Source organism: Mesoplodon bidens, assembly GCF_964165515.1.
Source record: "Mesoplodon bidens genome assembly, chromosome: 6".
NCBI classification, from domain to species: domain Eukaryota; kingdom Metazoa; phylum Chordata; class Mammalia; order Artiodactyla; family Ziphiidae; genus Mesoplodon; species Mesoplodon bidens.
In genome coordinates, this window is record NC_138162.1 from 1074111 (window position 1) to 1087604 (window position 13494).

The 13494-nt window shown below is 62.4% G+C and overlaps 2 protein-coding genes across 5 annotated transcripts; one reads left to right on the forward strand and one right to left on the reverse strand.

Annotated features, from left to right (window-relative positions):
• Nucleotides 1-657: 657 nt before the first annotated feature.
• C8G (complement C8 gamma chain) lies at nucleotides 658-3282 on the reverse strand (the record flags this gene model as incomplete). Its single annotated transcript, XM_081236573.1, has 8 exons — nucleotides 658-876; nucleotides 962-1000; nucleotides 1087-1188; nucleotides 1442-1549; nucleotides 1622-1692; nucleotides 1860-1996; nucleotides 2077-2239; nucleotides 3122-3282. 8 exons carry the CDS (start codon nucleotides 3280-3282, stop codon nucleotides 863-865), a joined length of 795 nt encoding a protein of 264 aa, XP_081092699.1. The 3' UTR covers nucleotides 658-862.
• On the forward strand, nucleotides 2801-7197 carry FBXW5 (F-box and WD repeat domain containing 5). Of its 4 annotated transcripts, none has more exons than XM_081236571.1 (9): nucleotides 2801-2982; nucleotides 3819-4034; nucleotides 4219-4376; nucleotides 4719-4893; nucleotides 5082-5230; nucleotides 5305-5710; nucleotides 5914-6061; nucleotides 6147-6341; nucleotides 6425-7197. In XM_081236571.1, exons 2-9 carry the CDS (start codon nucleotides 3842-3844, stop codon nucleotides 6666-6668), a joined length of 1668 nt encoding a protein of 555 aa, XP_081092697.1. In that variant the 5' UTR covers nucleotides 2801-2982; nucleotides 3819-3841; the 3' UTR covers nucleotides 6669-7197. The 4 variants fall into 4 exon arrangements, with proteins under 4 accessions (XP_081092697.1, XP_081092695.1, XP_081092696.1 ...); XM_081236569.1 differs by having other exon boundaries at nucleotides 2802-2982; nucleotides 6129-6341; XM_081236570.1 differs by lacking the exon at nucleotides 2801-2982 and adding an exon at nucleotides 3179-3312 and having other exon boundaries at nucleotides 6129-6341.
• The last annotated feature ends 6297 nt before the right edge of the window (nucleotides 7198-13494 follow it).

Below are 13494 nucleotides of genomic sequence, written 5' to 3' on the forward strand. Positions count from 1 at the left end.
CTCCCCTCAGGGGCACCCGATGCCCGATGCCAGGAGTGGGCTCAGCGCCGGGGTGGTCAGTCCCGATCGCGGGCCAGTCTTGTGCCCTGTCTGACCCTGCCAGCCCCTGGGGTGGCTGTGAGGGGCAGCTCAGCCTCCCATCCTCCTAAGACAGACGCCAGCTCACCCCAGACCCAGGCACGACCCAGGAACTGGAATGGAGCCTCTCTGCCCGCCCCCTTGAAACTGCCTACCCTCCCCAAGGGCCTGTCCTGCCTTGGCCACAGGGTCCCTGGGACTCTGGGCCCCTGCCTCCCAGGAGGGCGCTCAGTGGTCAGCAGGCGACAAAGAGGACCTGAGGGGCGGGTTCCGCATCCCTCTAGAAAAGGCCAACGTGTCTGGACAAGGCGAGTTCAGGTCCTGGGCCCACCCGGGGCAGCCCAGCGAGGCCAGCAGGGCAGGCGTGCAGAGTCAGGGAGGAGGAAAGACAAGGGCAACCACAGCGCGATGGCCAGAGGAGGGGACGCTGGGGTTGGGGGGTCTGGGCACTCTAGGCCTTGAGAAGGAGCCACTCCCCACCCCCACCTCCCTGGGGAGGGCTCTTCACCAGGAGACAAGCCGATGCCCTCCTGGCCCACCCGGGAAGCAGCCCCATGAGTCCGTGAGATGACGGGTGGGCAGAGACCCCGGCCAGGTCCAGCCTGGAAAGGAAGAAGTCAGGGGCTGAGACTGACAGCGTTTAATGAAGGCATGCCCGGAGCTCCTGGGGCTGAGGCGCAGCTTCGGGGAGGACGGGAGAGAGTGCCCCACTCAGCAAGGGGGGCGGCGGGTGCCGCCACCTCCAGGGCCTTGGCTGCTTCTCGGTGCAGGGCTGCCACCGGCCTCACCTCCTCACTTCTGCAGCACAGATGAGACTCAACCAGGAGGGAGCCGCGGGCTGCCAGCCCCCTGCCACACCACCCAGCCGGCGCTGCCCGCTCACCGTCCAGGACGTGAAACTGGTCCGCGGCCTCACAGAAACCTGGGGGCCAGGGCCGGGGTTAGGGGTGGCAGGGCCGGGGCGCGAGGGAGGGCGAGGTGGACCGCGGGAGATGCGGGGACACTCACCGTACTTGGGGAAGAACAGGGTGTGGTCCTCGGTCAGGTTGGCACCCTGGACCCGCTGCTCAAACACACTCAGGAATGATTGGCTCACGGGGAGCGAGCGGGCTGCGTGCGGGACACACGGGGTTCCTGGGCGCCCGCTGGGTGGGTGCGGGCTGGGTGGGCAGGGCGCTCTGGGAGCTGGGCTGTGTGCTGGGGGCTGCGATCTGACCCCTGCCCCCCACCCCCGGTCTCCTTTCTGTCCCCACAACTGGGCCTAACGGCAAGGGCAGGGGAAAGGGAGGGGAGAGTCCATGTGCCCATCCGGCCCACCCAGACGGCCCTGCGGGTGTGCAGACCCGGTCCCGCGGGGACGTACCGTACAGCTTCACCGACAGCTGCCGCGCCCGCTCCAGGTACAGGACGGCGAAGCCCCGGTAGTCCGTCTCCACAACAACCACGTCCACCGCCCCTCGGGCGCCTCGGGCTGGGCGGAGCCAGGTCGGCGGTCAGCCTCACCCCCAGCCCTGCACCCTTGTCCCAGTGGCCCGCGCCTCACCTTGGAGCAGGAAGCGACCTGGGAGCCCCGTGTCACCGTAGAGCTGCCGCACCTGCCAGCAGATCCCATCCCTGGGGGTTGGGGGCGGGAGGAGGCACAGCAGGCTTGGGGACCCCAAACTGGGTGGGGCCTCCCGGGACACTGGTCGCAGGGCCTCAGGCCGCAGCAGGGGTGGGGTTGGGGGCTGGGGCGGGAGTCGGGAGGCTGGGTGGGGGCGGGGCTCCGTGCCGGGACTCACAGCTTTCGGAAGGTGCTGACAGCCATGGCTGCACCCTGAGGAGTCACATGCAGTGTGGTGGCCTCAGCCCGGTGGCCCTGCTCCTGCAGGGAGCGGCACGAAGAGGCCACGGCCACAAGGAACCAGGTCCCTGAAAACTGGGAACAGGCCCCGTGAGGGCGCGCGGGGACGGGGCCGCAAAGCTGGGCGAACGCCGCGCCAGCTCCTCCAAACCTACCTGCTGAGCATCGAAGTTGGCCTTGGGCTGGATGGTGCTGATGGGGGACGGGGGCCGAGGGGGTCTCTGAGCCCTCTGACCCAAGCAGCCGACGGCCAGGAGCAGAGTCAAGAGGGATGCCGTCCTGGGGGGCAGCATGGCGACAGCAGCGACAGTGACAGGCCTGGGGGCGGCGCAGGGCAGGATGGTCAAGTCCCGGGTCGGAGTCCACTGTCCAGTGCTGCCCAGCCGTCCGGCCCAGGAAGTCTGTGTCCATCCTCCCCCCCGGCCCTGGACCCTGGCCCGGCCTCACGAACTCAGCCTCGCCCTGGACATCTGACCTCGACCCTGCACTTCCCGGCAGGGCCCTGTCACCATGTCCTGTGTACAAAGTCCGAGTTGACCTCTGGCTTCTTGCCCACAAGCCCCCACGTGACTTCCAGTGTGGCTGGTGCTCATCCCTTTGCATATTCATCTCCCTTAAACCGCCAGCAGCTCCTTGAGGTACGGACTAGTCTCATCCCCATAGCGAAGAACACTTGTGCCCGACACTGGGAAGCGCCGGAGCCAAGTCTCGAACCGGAGATCTCGAGCCTTGCCCGCAGCCCCGCCCACGACCCACGGCGCTCGGCCGCCGCCCCTCCAGGCCGCCAGGGGCGCTGTTTCTGGAGAGACCGAGCAAACACAGGCGCACAAAGAAGCACCGCCCGGGCCGCGGGGCCTGACGCGCAGGCGTAGTAACAGCCAACGCGGGCTGCCGGGCTCGGCCCTTGACGGCCATCGATGCCTCGGGGCTCGTGGCGTTGGCCTGGCGGGCTCGGTCATAGAGACGCGACGGCCGGAGCGGCGACGGAGGGCGGAAGCGGGTCCGCGGGCAGAGGCCTGGCACCGGGGCGGGGACAGCGCAGCCGGGCGGAGGCGGCCGCGGTGAGTGCGCCCGGCCCCGGGAGCGTCGACACCAGCCATGTCCGAACCCCGGCCCGGACCCCAGCGCCCTGGCCCCGGGGAGCGTCGTCACCCCGCCCCGATCCCCGGCCCGGCCCCCCGGCCCCCGTCCCCAGCTCACCCGGCAGTGGCCGCACTGGCCCGTCGCCCACCTGGCAGGGCTCCCCTAGACCAGAGGGCAGAGGCCAGGGCCGGCTGGTGTCCCTGGCGGCGTCTGGGGCAGGCGGGCTGGCCCTCGTCCCGCCGGCCCCAAGTCTCTCCTGAGGAGGATCTCTGTCCCATGTTGACAGCTCCGAAGCCTGGGGCAGCAAGGTCAGAGAGGCAGGGTGCACAGGGGTCACCGACCCTTCGTTTCTCGGCCTCAGAGCGGTCACCAGCCCTGCCAGCCAGATGACTCCCTGGGATCCTGTGGGGGGAGGTCAGAGGGACCCACCCAGGGCCCCACTCAGGACAGAAGGCTTGTCCTGAGGAGGGGGCCTTTTGGGGTGAGGGTGGGTCTGGGGTCTCAGGGCCCGCCGCCAGCTCCACCTCAGGCTGGACCAGGCCCGGAAGCTGCCTGTTCCGGGGATCCCTTGGCCTTTCCGGGGACCCTCAGGAGTGTGGGGTCCGAGGAGCGTGGCTGTCCAGGAGGCTTGATGAAGCTCCTGGATCCTTGGCCGGGGGGTTCTCCGCACATGCTTAGTCCAATGGAATTCCCAGCGGGGCAGTTGGTGGGCTGCCTCAGCTCAGCCGCAGGCCCCTGCGCCTCTCCTTGGGCCTGGGGGCTGGTGTCCTCCTTGGTCCACCTGGCGGCTAAGGGGACCATGCATGGGTTTCAGGGCCGCCTGGGCAGAATGTCACGATGGACGAGGGGGGCATACCCCTGCTCCCCGACAGCCTCGTTTACCAGATCTTCCTGAACTTGGGCCCGGCCGACGTGCTGGCCGCGGGGCTGGTGTGCCACCAATGGCAGGCCGTGTCCCGGGATGAGTTCCTGTGGAGAGAGCAGTTCTACCGCTACTACCAGGTGGCCCGCAACGTGCCCCGCCACCCAGGTCAGCGCCTGCGCTCCTCCCTGAAGCCCGCTGGGCCTCATGCTGGTCGAGGACAGCCAGGCTGTGCCTCAAAGCGCAGGGCCTGGGAGGGAGGCTGAAGGGTGGGCAGGGCTGGCCCCTGGCGGTCAGGGCCCTGGCTCTGAGGCGTGGGGCCCCAGTGTGACACGCCCATACACACACACAGCGGCCACATCCTGGTACGAGGAGTTCCGGCGGCTCTATGACACCGTGCCCTGCGTGGAGGTGCAGACCCTCAGAGAACACACCGACCAGGTCTTGCACCTTAGCTTCTCCCACTCAGGCTACCAGTTCGCTTCCTGCTCCAAGGACTGCACCGTGAAGGTGAGGGCGGCTAACCCTGTAGGGAGAGAGGGCCAGGCCACGAGTGACAGCTGGCCCGTTTGCTGCATCCGCATGGGGAGGCCTGGGACCTGGATCACCCGGGCTGGGAGGCTGGGGCTGGGCGGCCCTAACTGCCTACAGAGAAGAGAGGGTCCCGCTCGCAGCTGCTCCAGAGCCGGCCCCAAGCCCCACGCACTCACATCCCTCCGGCAGTCTGACAGCCACAGACAAGGGGCCCCCACCGGATGGCGGTTTCCAAGCACCGGCTCAGCCGAGCCGACCGGGAGAGGGGCCCCGTGCAGGGCGGGATCACGAGGTGCGCCTGCTCGGCCCCCCATGCAGATCTGGAGCAACGACCTGACCATCTCGCTGCTGCACAGCGCAGACATGCGGCCCTACAACTGGAGCTACACCCAGTTCTCCCAGTTCAACCAGGACGATTCTCTGCTGCTGGCGTCCGGGGTGTTCCTGGGGCCCCACAACTCCTCCTCGGGCGAGATCGCCGTCATCAGCCTAGGTGAGAGTGGGCCGAGGGTGGGCGGCCCCTCCCACCAGGGCCGTCCCACCCAGGCCCCTGCTCCATCTCCATCTCTGCCCCGACAACCCCGCCCCTAATGCCCGGCTCCGCCCCCCACCTGGACAGCCCCGCCCCATCCCTACAGCCCCGCCCCCCCACGCCTCGCCCCATCCTGCTGCTCCCCCCAGACACCTTCGCCCTGCTGTCCCGCGTGCGCAACAAGCCCTACGACGTGTTCGGTTGCTGGCTCACGGACACCAGCCTGATCTCGGGAAACCTGCACCGCATCGGGGACATCACGTCATGCTCTGTGCTCTGGCTCAACAACGCCTTCCAGGTGCGCGAGGGGGGGCCCTGCGGCCAGCGGCGGCCCCCAGCAGCCCGTGCCCACCCCCGTGCTCCTGCCCCCAGGACGTGGAGTCGGAGAATGTGAACGTGGTGAAGCGGCTTTTCAAGATCCAGAACCTCAACGCTAGCACCATCCGCACCGTCATGGTGGCCGACTGCAGCCGCTTTGACAGCCCGGAACTCCTGCTGGACGCCGGCGCCCCTGGCGCAGACCCTGGCTGTGTCTTCGACCTGAGCAGCGACAGCGAGGACCAGGTGGTCGACCCGGGCCCGGCCCGCTCCAAGGGCTTGCGGCGCCTCCTGGAGGGCCGGGCCCAGCCCCAGCTGTCAGAGTGCGCGCTGGAGACCAAGGCGGCCGAGCTGCTGGCCCAGGGCCACACCAAGCCCCCCGAGCGCAGCACGGCCGCCGCCGGCAACAAACTCCTCATCTTCACCACGGGCTGCTTCACCTACTCGCCGCACCAGATCGGTGAGAGGCCCGGGCGAGGCTTCCCAGGGCGGGGCGGGGCCAGTCTGTGCGCAGAGTCCCTTCCTCCCTTTGCCCTGGGGGTGAGCGCTCGTGCAGACCCCCGGGGCGCACCTTCAGATCCAGGGGCACAGGGCCGGTGGCGCCACGGGCGTCTGGGCGCTCCCAGGCACCGAGGCGCCGCCCCCCCGGCCCCCCCCCCCCAGGCATCAAGCAGATCCTGCCGCACCAGATGACCACGGCGGGGCCCGTGCTGGGCGAGGGCCGGGGCTCCGACGCCTTCTTCGACGCGCTTGACCACGTCATCGACGTGCACGGACACATCATCGGCATGGGCCTGTCCCCCGACAACAGGTGGGCCTCTGTTGGCAGCCTGGGTGGGGGCGTCCGCAGGCCCCTACTGAGGAGCGTGCCCACGCAGGTACCTGTACGTAAACAGCCGCGCCTGGCCCAGCGGCTCGGTGGTGGCCGACCCCATGCAGCCGCCACCGATCGCGGAGGAGATTGACCTGCTGGTGTTCGACCTCAAGACCATGCGGGAGGTGAAGCGGGCCCTGCGCGCCCACCGCGCCTACACGCCCAACGACGAGTGCTTCTTCATCTTCCTGGATGTCAGCAGGGACTTCGTGGCCAGGTCTGGGGGCGGGGCCGGGTGGGGAGGGGCCCCGGCGGGCAGGTGGGCGGGCGGGCCGGGGCTCATCCCCGGCGCTCTCGCAGTGGGGCCGAGGATCGGCACGGCTACGTCTGGGACCGCCACTACAACATCTGCCTGGCCAAGCTGCGGCACCAGGACGTGGTCAACTCAGTGGTCTTCAGCCCCCAGGAGCAGGAGCTCCTGCTGACAGCCAGCGACGACGCCACCATCAAAGCCTGGCGCTCACCACGCACTGTGCGTGTCCACCAGGCCCCGCGCCCGCGCCCGCGCCCCTTTTTCTCCTGGTTCGCCAGCCAGAGGCGCTGAGGGGCGCTGGGACCCACCGAGGAGGCCACGGAGGTCCATGGCCCTTTTCCGGGGGTTGAGCTGCTGCCCAGAGCGCGCGGGGGCAGAGAAGCTTGCTGTAGAAATGCCTTAGGACGTGGGCCCCGCAGGGCCACGGCGGGGGACGGCCTGGCCCCCACCACGCTCGTGCACGCACACCGCCTCCCACAGCTGTGCCGCTCAGCCCTGGGCAGCCGGGGCCGTCTCTGGCTGGCTTGGGCTGCACAGGACACTGGGCTCCCGCTCTTCACCCACCCCCTTCCCCTGGGCCTGGGCTCTGGGACAGTCTGCACAACACGTTCCCCTCAGCCAGCCCTGTGGGGCCCTGGCGGTGTTTGCTGGGCCCAGCCTTGCCCAGGGAGCCCAGGCTCCCTCTTCTGGGAACTTCCCAGCGTCAGGGTCGAGATGCGGGTCAGGCTGCCACGGGCCAGGCTGCCATGGGCCCGGGCCCAGGGGACCTGCATGTCACTGGTCACCTGTTCAGGGTCTGAATAAACAGTTGGCAACAGCACAGTGCCGACCAGTCTGTGCGGGGAGGGGCGTGGCATCCAGCGTGTGCAGGGAGGGCATGGCATCTATACGGGCCCTCGTCGTGCCTGCTGGCCGGGGCGGGTGCCCCAGGCCACACGCTGGAGCTGTCTTGAACTGGGCAGCGGGACGCGAGTCTGCGTCCCCAGCCGCTGCCCCCGCTGCCTCTGTGGACAAGTCCCTGAGCGCAGAGACTCTGGAGCACGTCCGGCACGTGTGTGCTCCCCGCCAGCAGGGGGCACAGAGGGAAACGGCCTGGCAAGTGCTGCCAGGCACCAGGGACGGCAGGCGGGGTGGGCGGCGGGGGGGCCAGTTTCAGGGCTTTGAGTCTTCAAGGGGGTGCCCTGGCTGGGCCAGGGGCAGACCTCTGGGGCCTGGCACGTGACAATGTGGACACAGAGCAGAGGTGGCAGCAGAGGGCCGGGGGTGGCCCCAGCTGTACCCTCAGTCCTGGCCCAGGCCCATCCTGGGGGCTCACCTGGCCTGCTTGTTCATCACGGGACACCCCGGGGTGGAGCAATGGTGCTGAACTGCCATCGGCTCCACACTCAGCACGCGCCATGACGGTCGAGAAGACAGACGTGGATGGGCCTTGGGGGACAGCATGTTCCTCCAGGCCAGAGGCAGCGGTGAGCAGAGGCTGCCCCGGTCGCCTGCGGGGTCAGAGCCAAGCTGGCCGCAGGCAGACGGGCTGGGCAGGGCTGGGTACAGACACGAGGTTGGGGAAGCTGACCCAGGAGGAGTTCAGACTGGAGGGCAAGGTTCCCGGAGGAGCCAGCCAGTGGCACAGCTGTGCCCCGAGGACAGAGCCCCAGCCCCACGGCTGCAGCGGGGAAGCCTGGGACCCTGGGTCTGTCTCCGAACCACTGGGCGGGTGAGAACAGGGAAGGGAGTCCAACAGCAGCGGAGCCCGAGCGCTCTGCCCAGGACCCGCCTGGAGCCGCAGGCCGGAGCCCAGGCTCGGCCTCAGACAGGAGCCAGGAAACCCCACGGACACCACTGCTCTGGGGTAGCTGCAAGGTGATGCGGTTTCTGGAAAAGACTGGAGATACGTTTAATTTAAAGCCATCAAGGAAACCTACAAAATCTATAAAACAAAAGCAGCGGAATCGGAATCAAGAACATGCAGAGGGCTTCCCTGGTGGCGCAGTGATTGAGAGTCCGCCTGCCGATGCAGGGGACACGGGTTCGTGCCCCAGTCCGGGAAGATCCCACATGCCGCAGAGCGGCTGGGCCCGTGAGCCATGGCCACTGAGCCTGCACGTCCGGAGCCTGTGCTTCGCAACGGGAGAGGCTACAACAGTGAGAGGTCCACGTACCACAAAAAAAAAAAAAAAACAGAAATTGAAAAATTAGAAGGGAGCCATCAGAGAAGAGAGAGGGTGATCGGAACTAAATGCTTAACACATGGATAGAAGGCTGGACCAGGCCCACCTGGTGTGAGAACTGGGAAGCGGGTGACAAAAAGCAGAGAAACAGAAACGTGCCAGAGGAACGGGGAGGCCCGGGAGGCGGGGGGGAGAGCAGGTGGAGACGGGGGTTGGAAGAGGAGACCCATCCCCAGAGCACGCAAGCTGAGGTCTGACCGAGGGCAGCAAGTACGCTCGAGCCTCCAAGCTCCATGGGAGGTGGGTGCGGGTGGGGAGGGGGGTGCAGGTGGGGAGCTGGCTCGAGGCCCTGCCCCTCCGGAGGTGTGGCCAGAAACCTGAGCAGAGGCACGGGGCAGCCGAGGGCTCCGAAAAGGGTGCCATGGCAGGCGGGGCAGGGGCGGCAGTGGCACTGGGGCCCCCAGTACCGGCACCTGTCACCAGTGCCCACCCTCAGTTCCTGGGCCTGCACGTGGCACAGCCGCCAGCCTGCCATGGGGTCGGGAAAGGGGACTCGTGAAGCTGAGTGAGTGCGGAGAGGCCGGGTGATCCCCGGGGGCTGTGTGGCCCCAGGTGTGGCCCCAGGCACAGCCAGACTAAGGAGGGGCACGACAGAGCAGGGTTAACAGGAGTGCCAGGTTTCAGGCTGGAGGCCAGACGGGGTGCCAGCAACCAGACCAGAGGGAGCAGCTTGAGAAACAGCCCGTGAAGTGGTTGTGACGCCCAGGACCACCCGTGAGCTGCTGCTGTGCTCCTAAGGATCAGGCCCAAGGCTTGGTGAGCTTGCAGAGCAGCACGCAGGACCGGCCGGAAGAGCATGGCTTTCGGGGCTGGGCTGACGTGGGGTCCAGCCCACGGGCGGCAGTGGGGATGTGAGCCTGAGCCTCACCAGACCCACACCTGACAAGGTCAACATCCAGAATCTAATGTACAGTTGCCCGGCACACGAAGAGCTGGGAAACGTTCAGCTCAAGGGAAGCCAAGGATGGTGAAGTTACCTGACAGAGACAGAGTGGCTGTTATAAAATGCCTGAGTGAGCAGTCAAACACATTCTGCAGTGGGTATTAAGATAAAAACGCTCAGCAAAGAAACAAAAAAGGGAAATAACCAAAAATTTAAGACTCTAGACAAACTCAATAGCAGGATGGAGAAGTCAGAGGAAAGAGTCAGCGAACTTGACTGAAGACAGGACGACAGAGACTGTCCAGTGTGAGCAGAGAGAAAAAGATCAGGTAAAGGAAAATCAGAGCCTCAGGACCTGTGGGACGGCAAGCAAAGGTCTAAGCGCAAAAGGAGAAGAGGAAGCGACTTGAAGAAATGATGGCTGAAAACGTCCCCAAATTTGGATGTAAACCTACAGATATAAACCTACAGATCCAAGAGGTTGAGCAAAAGGACAAACTCAAGGACATCCACACCCGGACACATCTAAATCGGTGCTGAAAACTGAAGACAAAAGAAACCTGAAAGCAGTTAGAAGATGCACCTCGGCCCCAGGGGAACAGCCTGTGGTGACTACAGATTCCTCACTAGAAACCACAGAGGCCACAGGAAGTAGCACTTTTTTTTTTTTTTTCCTTTGGGTGCGCTGAGGGATCTTGGTTCCCTGACCAGGGATTGAACCTGGGCCCCGGCAGTGAAAGCCTGGCGTCCTACCCACTAGGTCACCAGGGAACTCCCAGAAGTAGCACATTTTTAAAGTGCTGGTGAAAAGGAAAGACTCAGCCCGGAGTTCTATATCCAGTGAAAATGATCTGCTCTAACAGAAATGCCGATGGGAGCTCTTCTGACAGGAAGGAGATGGTGTCAGGAAACCTGGACGGTCAGCAGGGAGGGGACGGCGACAGAAACGGTGAACACTCTCCTCTTGAGCTCTTCAAACACATTTGGCTGCTGAAAAGAAGTTTGTTATGATGTCGTCTGGTGACATGTCCAGCACACACAGAGGTAACGGGAACCACAAAGGGGCCTCCAGGGTGGTAAGGTTTCTCCATCCCAGTTAAAGAGCAAACTACTGATTCCAAGTAGACTGGAACAACCACTAAAACCATAAAGAGAGAGAGTATCACAACAGATAAACCAAAATTGAATACTGGGACTTCCCTGGCGGTCCAGTGGTTAGGACTCCGCATTCCCAACGCAGGGGGCACGGGTTCGATCCCTGGTTGGGGAACTAAGATCCTGCATGCTGCATGGCACGGTCAAAAAAAAAAAAAACCAAGCAAACAAAAAACACAGAGAGAACCAACAGAAAACAAACACAAAATGGTCAACTTATATCTAGCATATCAATAATTACATTATTGTCAACGTGAAACTTAAAAACAAAAAAACCTACAACCCAATTATGCCATCTCTAAGAAACTCAAATATAGTATAGGTTAGTTAAAAGTAAAAGGATGGAAAAATGTATACCACAAAAATACCAATGAAAAGAACCAGGATGTTTAATATCAGACAAAGTAAAGCACATTTCAGAAAAAGTCTGTTACCAAGAAAAAAGAGGGACATTACACAGATACAAGAGTAAATTCACCAAGAAGATATAACCATCCTACATGTGTGTGCACCTGACAACAGAGCCTCAGAATACACAAAACAAGGAGTGACAGAATGAGAGGAGAAACAGATGCATCTGAAGTTACAGTTGGAGACTCGGTGCTCCTCAGTGAAAGTCAAACTAGTCACAGAGGCAGCAACATGCAGGAGAACTAAGCCCTCCCCTGTGTTAGCTTCCTGGGTGGCTGTAACAAAGTACCACAAACTGGGAAGTTTAAAACAACAGAAATTTGTTCTGGAGGTCCAAAGTCCAAGGTCAAGGTGCTGGCAGGGCCACTCGCTCTGGGGGAAGCCCTGCCTGGCCTCTTCCTAGGTTCTGGCGTTTGCCAGACATCAGGTGCTCCTGACCTGTAGATGCATCACTGCAACCTTCTGTCTTCACGTGGCATCCTCCTCCCTGGGCCTGTTCACGTGCTCTTCCCTCTGTGCATGTCTGTGTCCACATTTTGCCTTTTCAGAAGGACACCAGTCATGTTGGATCGAGCCCACCCTAATGACCTCACTTTAACGTATCTCTGTGAAGACCGTATTTCCAGATAAGGTGACGGTCTGAGTTACTGAGGGTTAGGACTTCATGTCTTTCGGGGAGTCACAATTCAACATGTGACAACTGTCAGCCAACTGAATCTAATCGATATGTATGGAACAGTCCCCTCACCGACAGCAGAAGACATGTTCTTTTCTCTTTTTATTTTATTTTATTTATTTATTTATTATTTATTGGCTGCGTTGGGTCTTCGTTGCTGCGTGCGGGCTTTCTCTAGTTGCTGCAAGCGGGGGCTACTCTTCGTTGCGGTGCGCGGGCTTCTCCTTGCGGTGGCTTCTCTTGTTGTGGAGCACGGGCTCCAGGCGCGTGGGCTTCATTAGTTGCGGCACGCGGGTTCAGTAGTTGTGGCTCACGGGCTTAGTTGCTCCGCAGCATGTGAGATCTTCCCGGACCAGGGCTCGAATCCATGTCCCCTGCACTGGCAGGCGGATTCTTAACCACCGCACCACCAGGGAAGCCCTGACATGTTCTTTTCAAGCGCACATGAAACAGCCACCAACGTGGACCACAGCCTGCATCACAAAACGAGCTTCAGACACAGGAAGACAAGGGGGCACAAGTCAGCTGTAAGCAGACACACACAGGATGCTGTCCCTCTACTTGAAGCTTTTTTTTTTTTTGGCCGCACTGCATGGCATGCGGGATCTTAGTTCCCCAACCAGGAATCGAACTCGTCATGCCCCCTTCAGTGGAAGTGCAGAGTCTTAACCATTGGACCACCAGGGAAGTCCCTACTCGATGTTTCTAAATGATTATTTTGTGCGTTGAAAAAATGAGATGGAACTAAAATTCTAGGTAACATGGAAGACAAGGGAGTAGGCATAAATTAAAGGCATAAAATAAAGGCATAAATTAAAACTCATATCCCAGTGGGAATGCCAGATGGTGCAGCCACTTTGGAAGGTAACTTGACAGATCCACCAATAGTTAAACACTCGCCCCACAGCTCCCCTCGGAGGCATCTTCCAGGAGAGAGGGACACACACGTCCATGCTAAGACTCGTACACAATGCTCACAGCAGCCAAAGGCGGACCCACCCACAAGTCCATTACTGTGTGTCCATCCACACCGGGAGGGTCACTCAGCTTGAGGCTGCGGAACCTTGAAAACCTTATGCTCCAAGAAGCAGACGTCAAAGGCCAGGTTGTGCGACTCTGCTTATACGAATGTCCAGAACAGGCAAATTGGTGGAGACTGGTGGGTCAGTGGTTGCCAGGGGCAGGGGGTGGGTGACGGGAACGTCCTAAACCAGGTTACAAGGCAGCGGCCCGCCCCCGGGTTCCTCCTCTGGAGCTCAGTTTCCCCCTGGAACTCTGGTTTCCTGGCAGAAGTGACCCCACAGCAGCTCACACTCCTCGAGGGCAGGGCCGGCACCTGCAGTCCTGACTGCAGACGTCCACTCCTCGCTCCATCGCAGGGCGGGCACCTGTCCCGAGCTCCTCTGGCAAGTCCCCCAGATGGAGACCTCTGCCGCTGCAGTCTCTGAGCCCACGCCCTTCCAGCGCTGCCTTCTCCGGACCCTGGGCACCTTGGGGCAGCCGCCCCCGTGCCCACGTCCCACCTCCCAACGAATGGGCTCAAGTCTTCCTTCTGCTGTCACCTTCTTCCCGCTCTTTGTCCTTGTGGGTGGAGAGTACCTTTCTATGCCTCTCATTTTACTGTTCTGTTTCATTTTAAGGGTAAGGAAACAAACTCACTAATCTACTTGGCTTAACCTGAACTGACCTGATGGAAACACATACACAAACACCATATATAAACAAAACTTCAAATATAAAAACCCAGTATGTTAAAAACAAAACTTT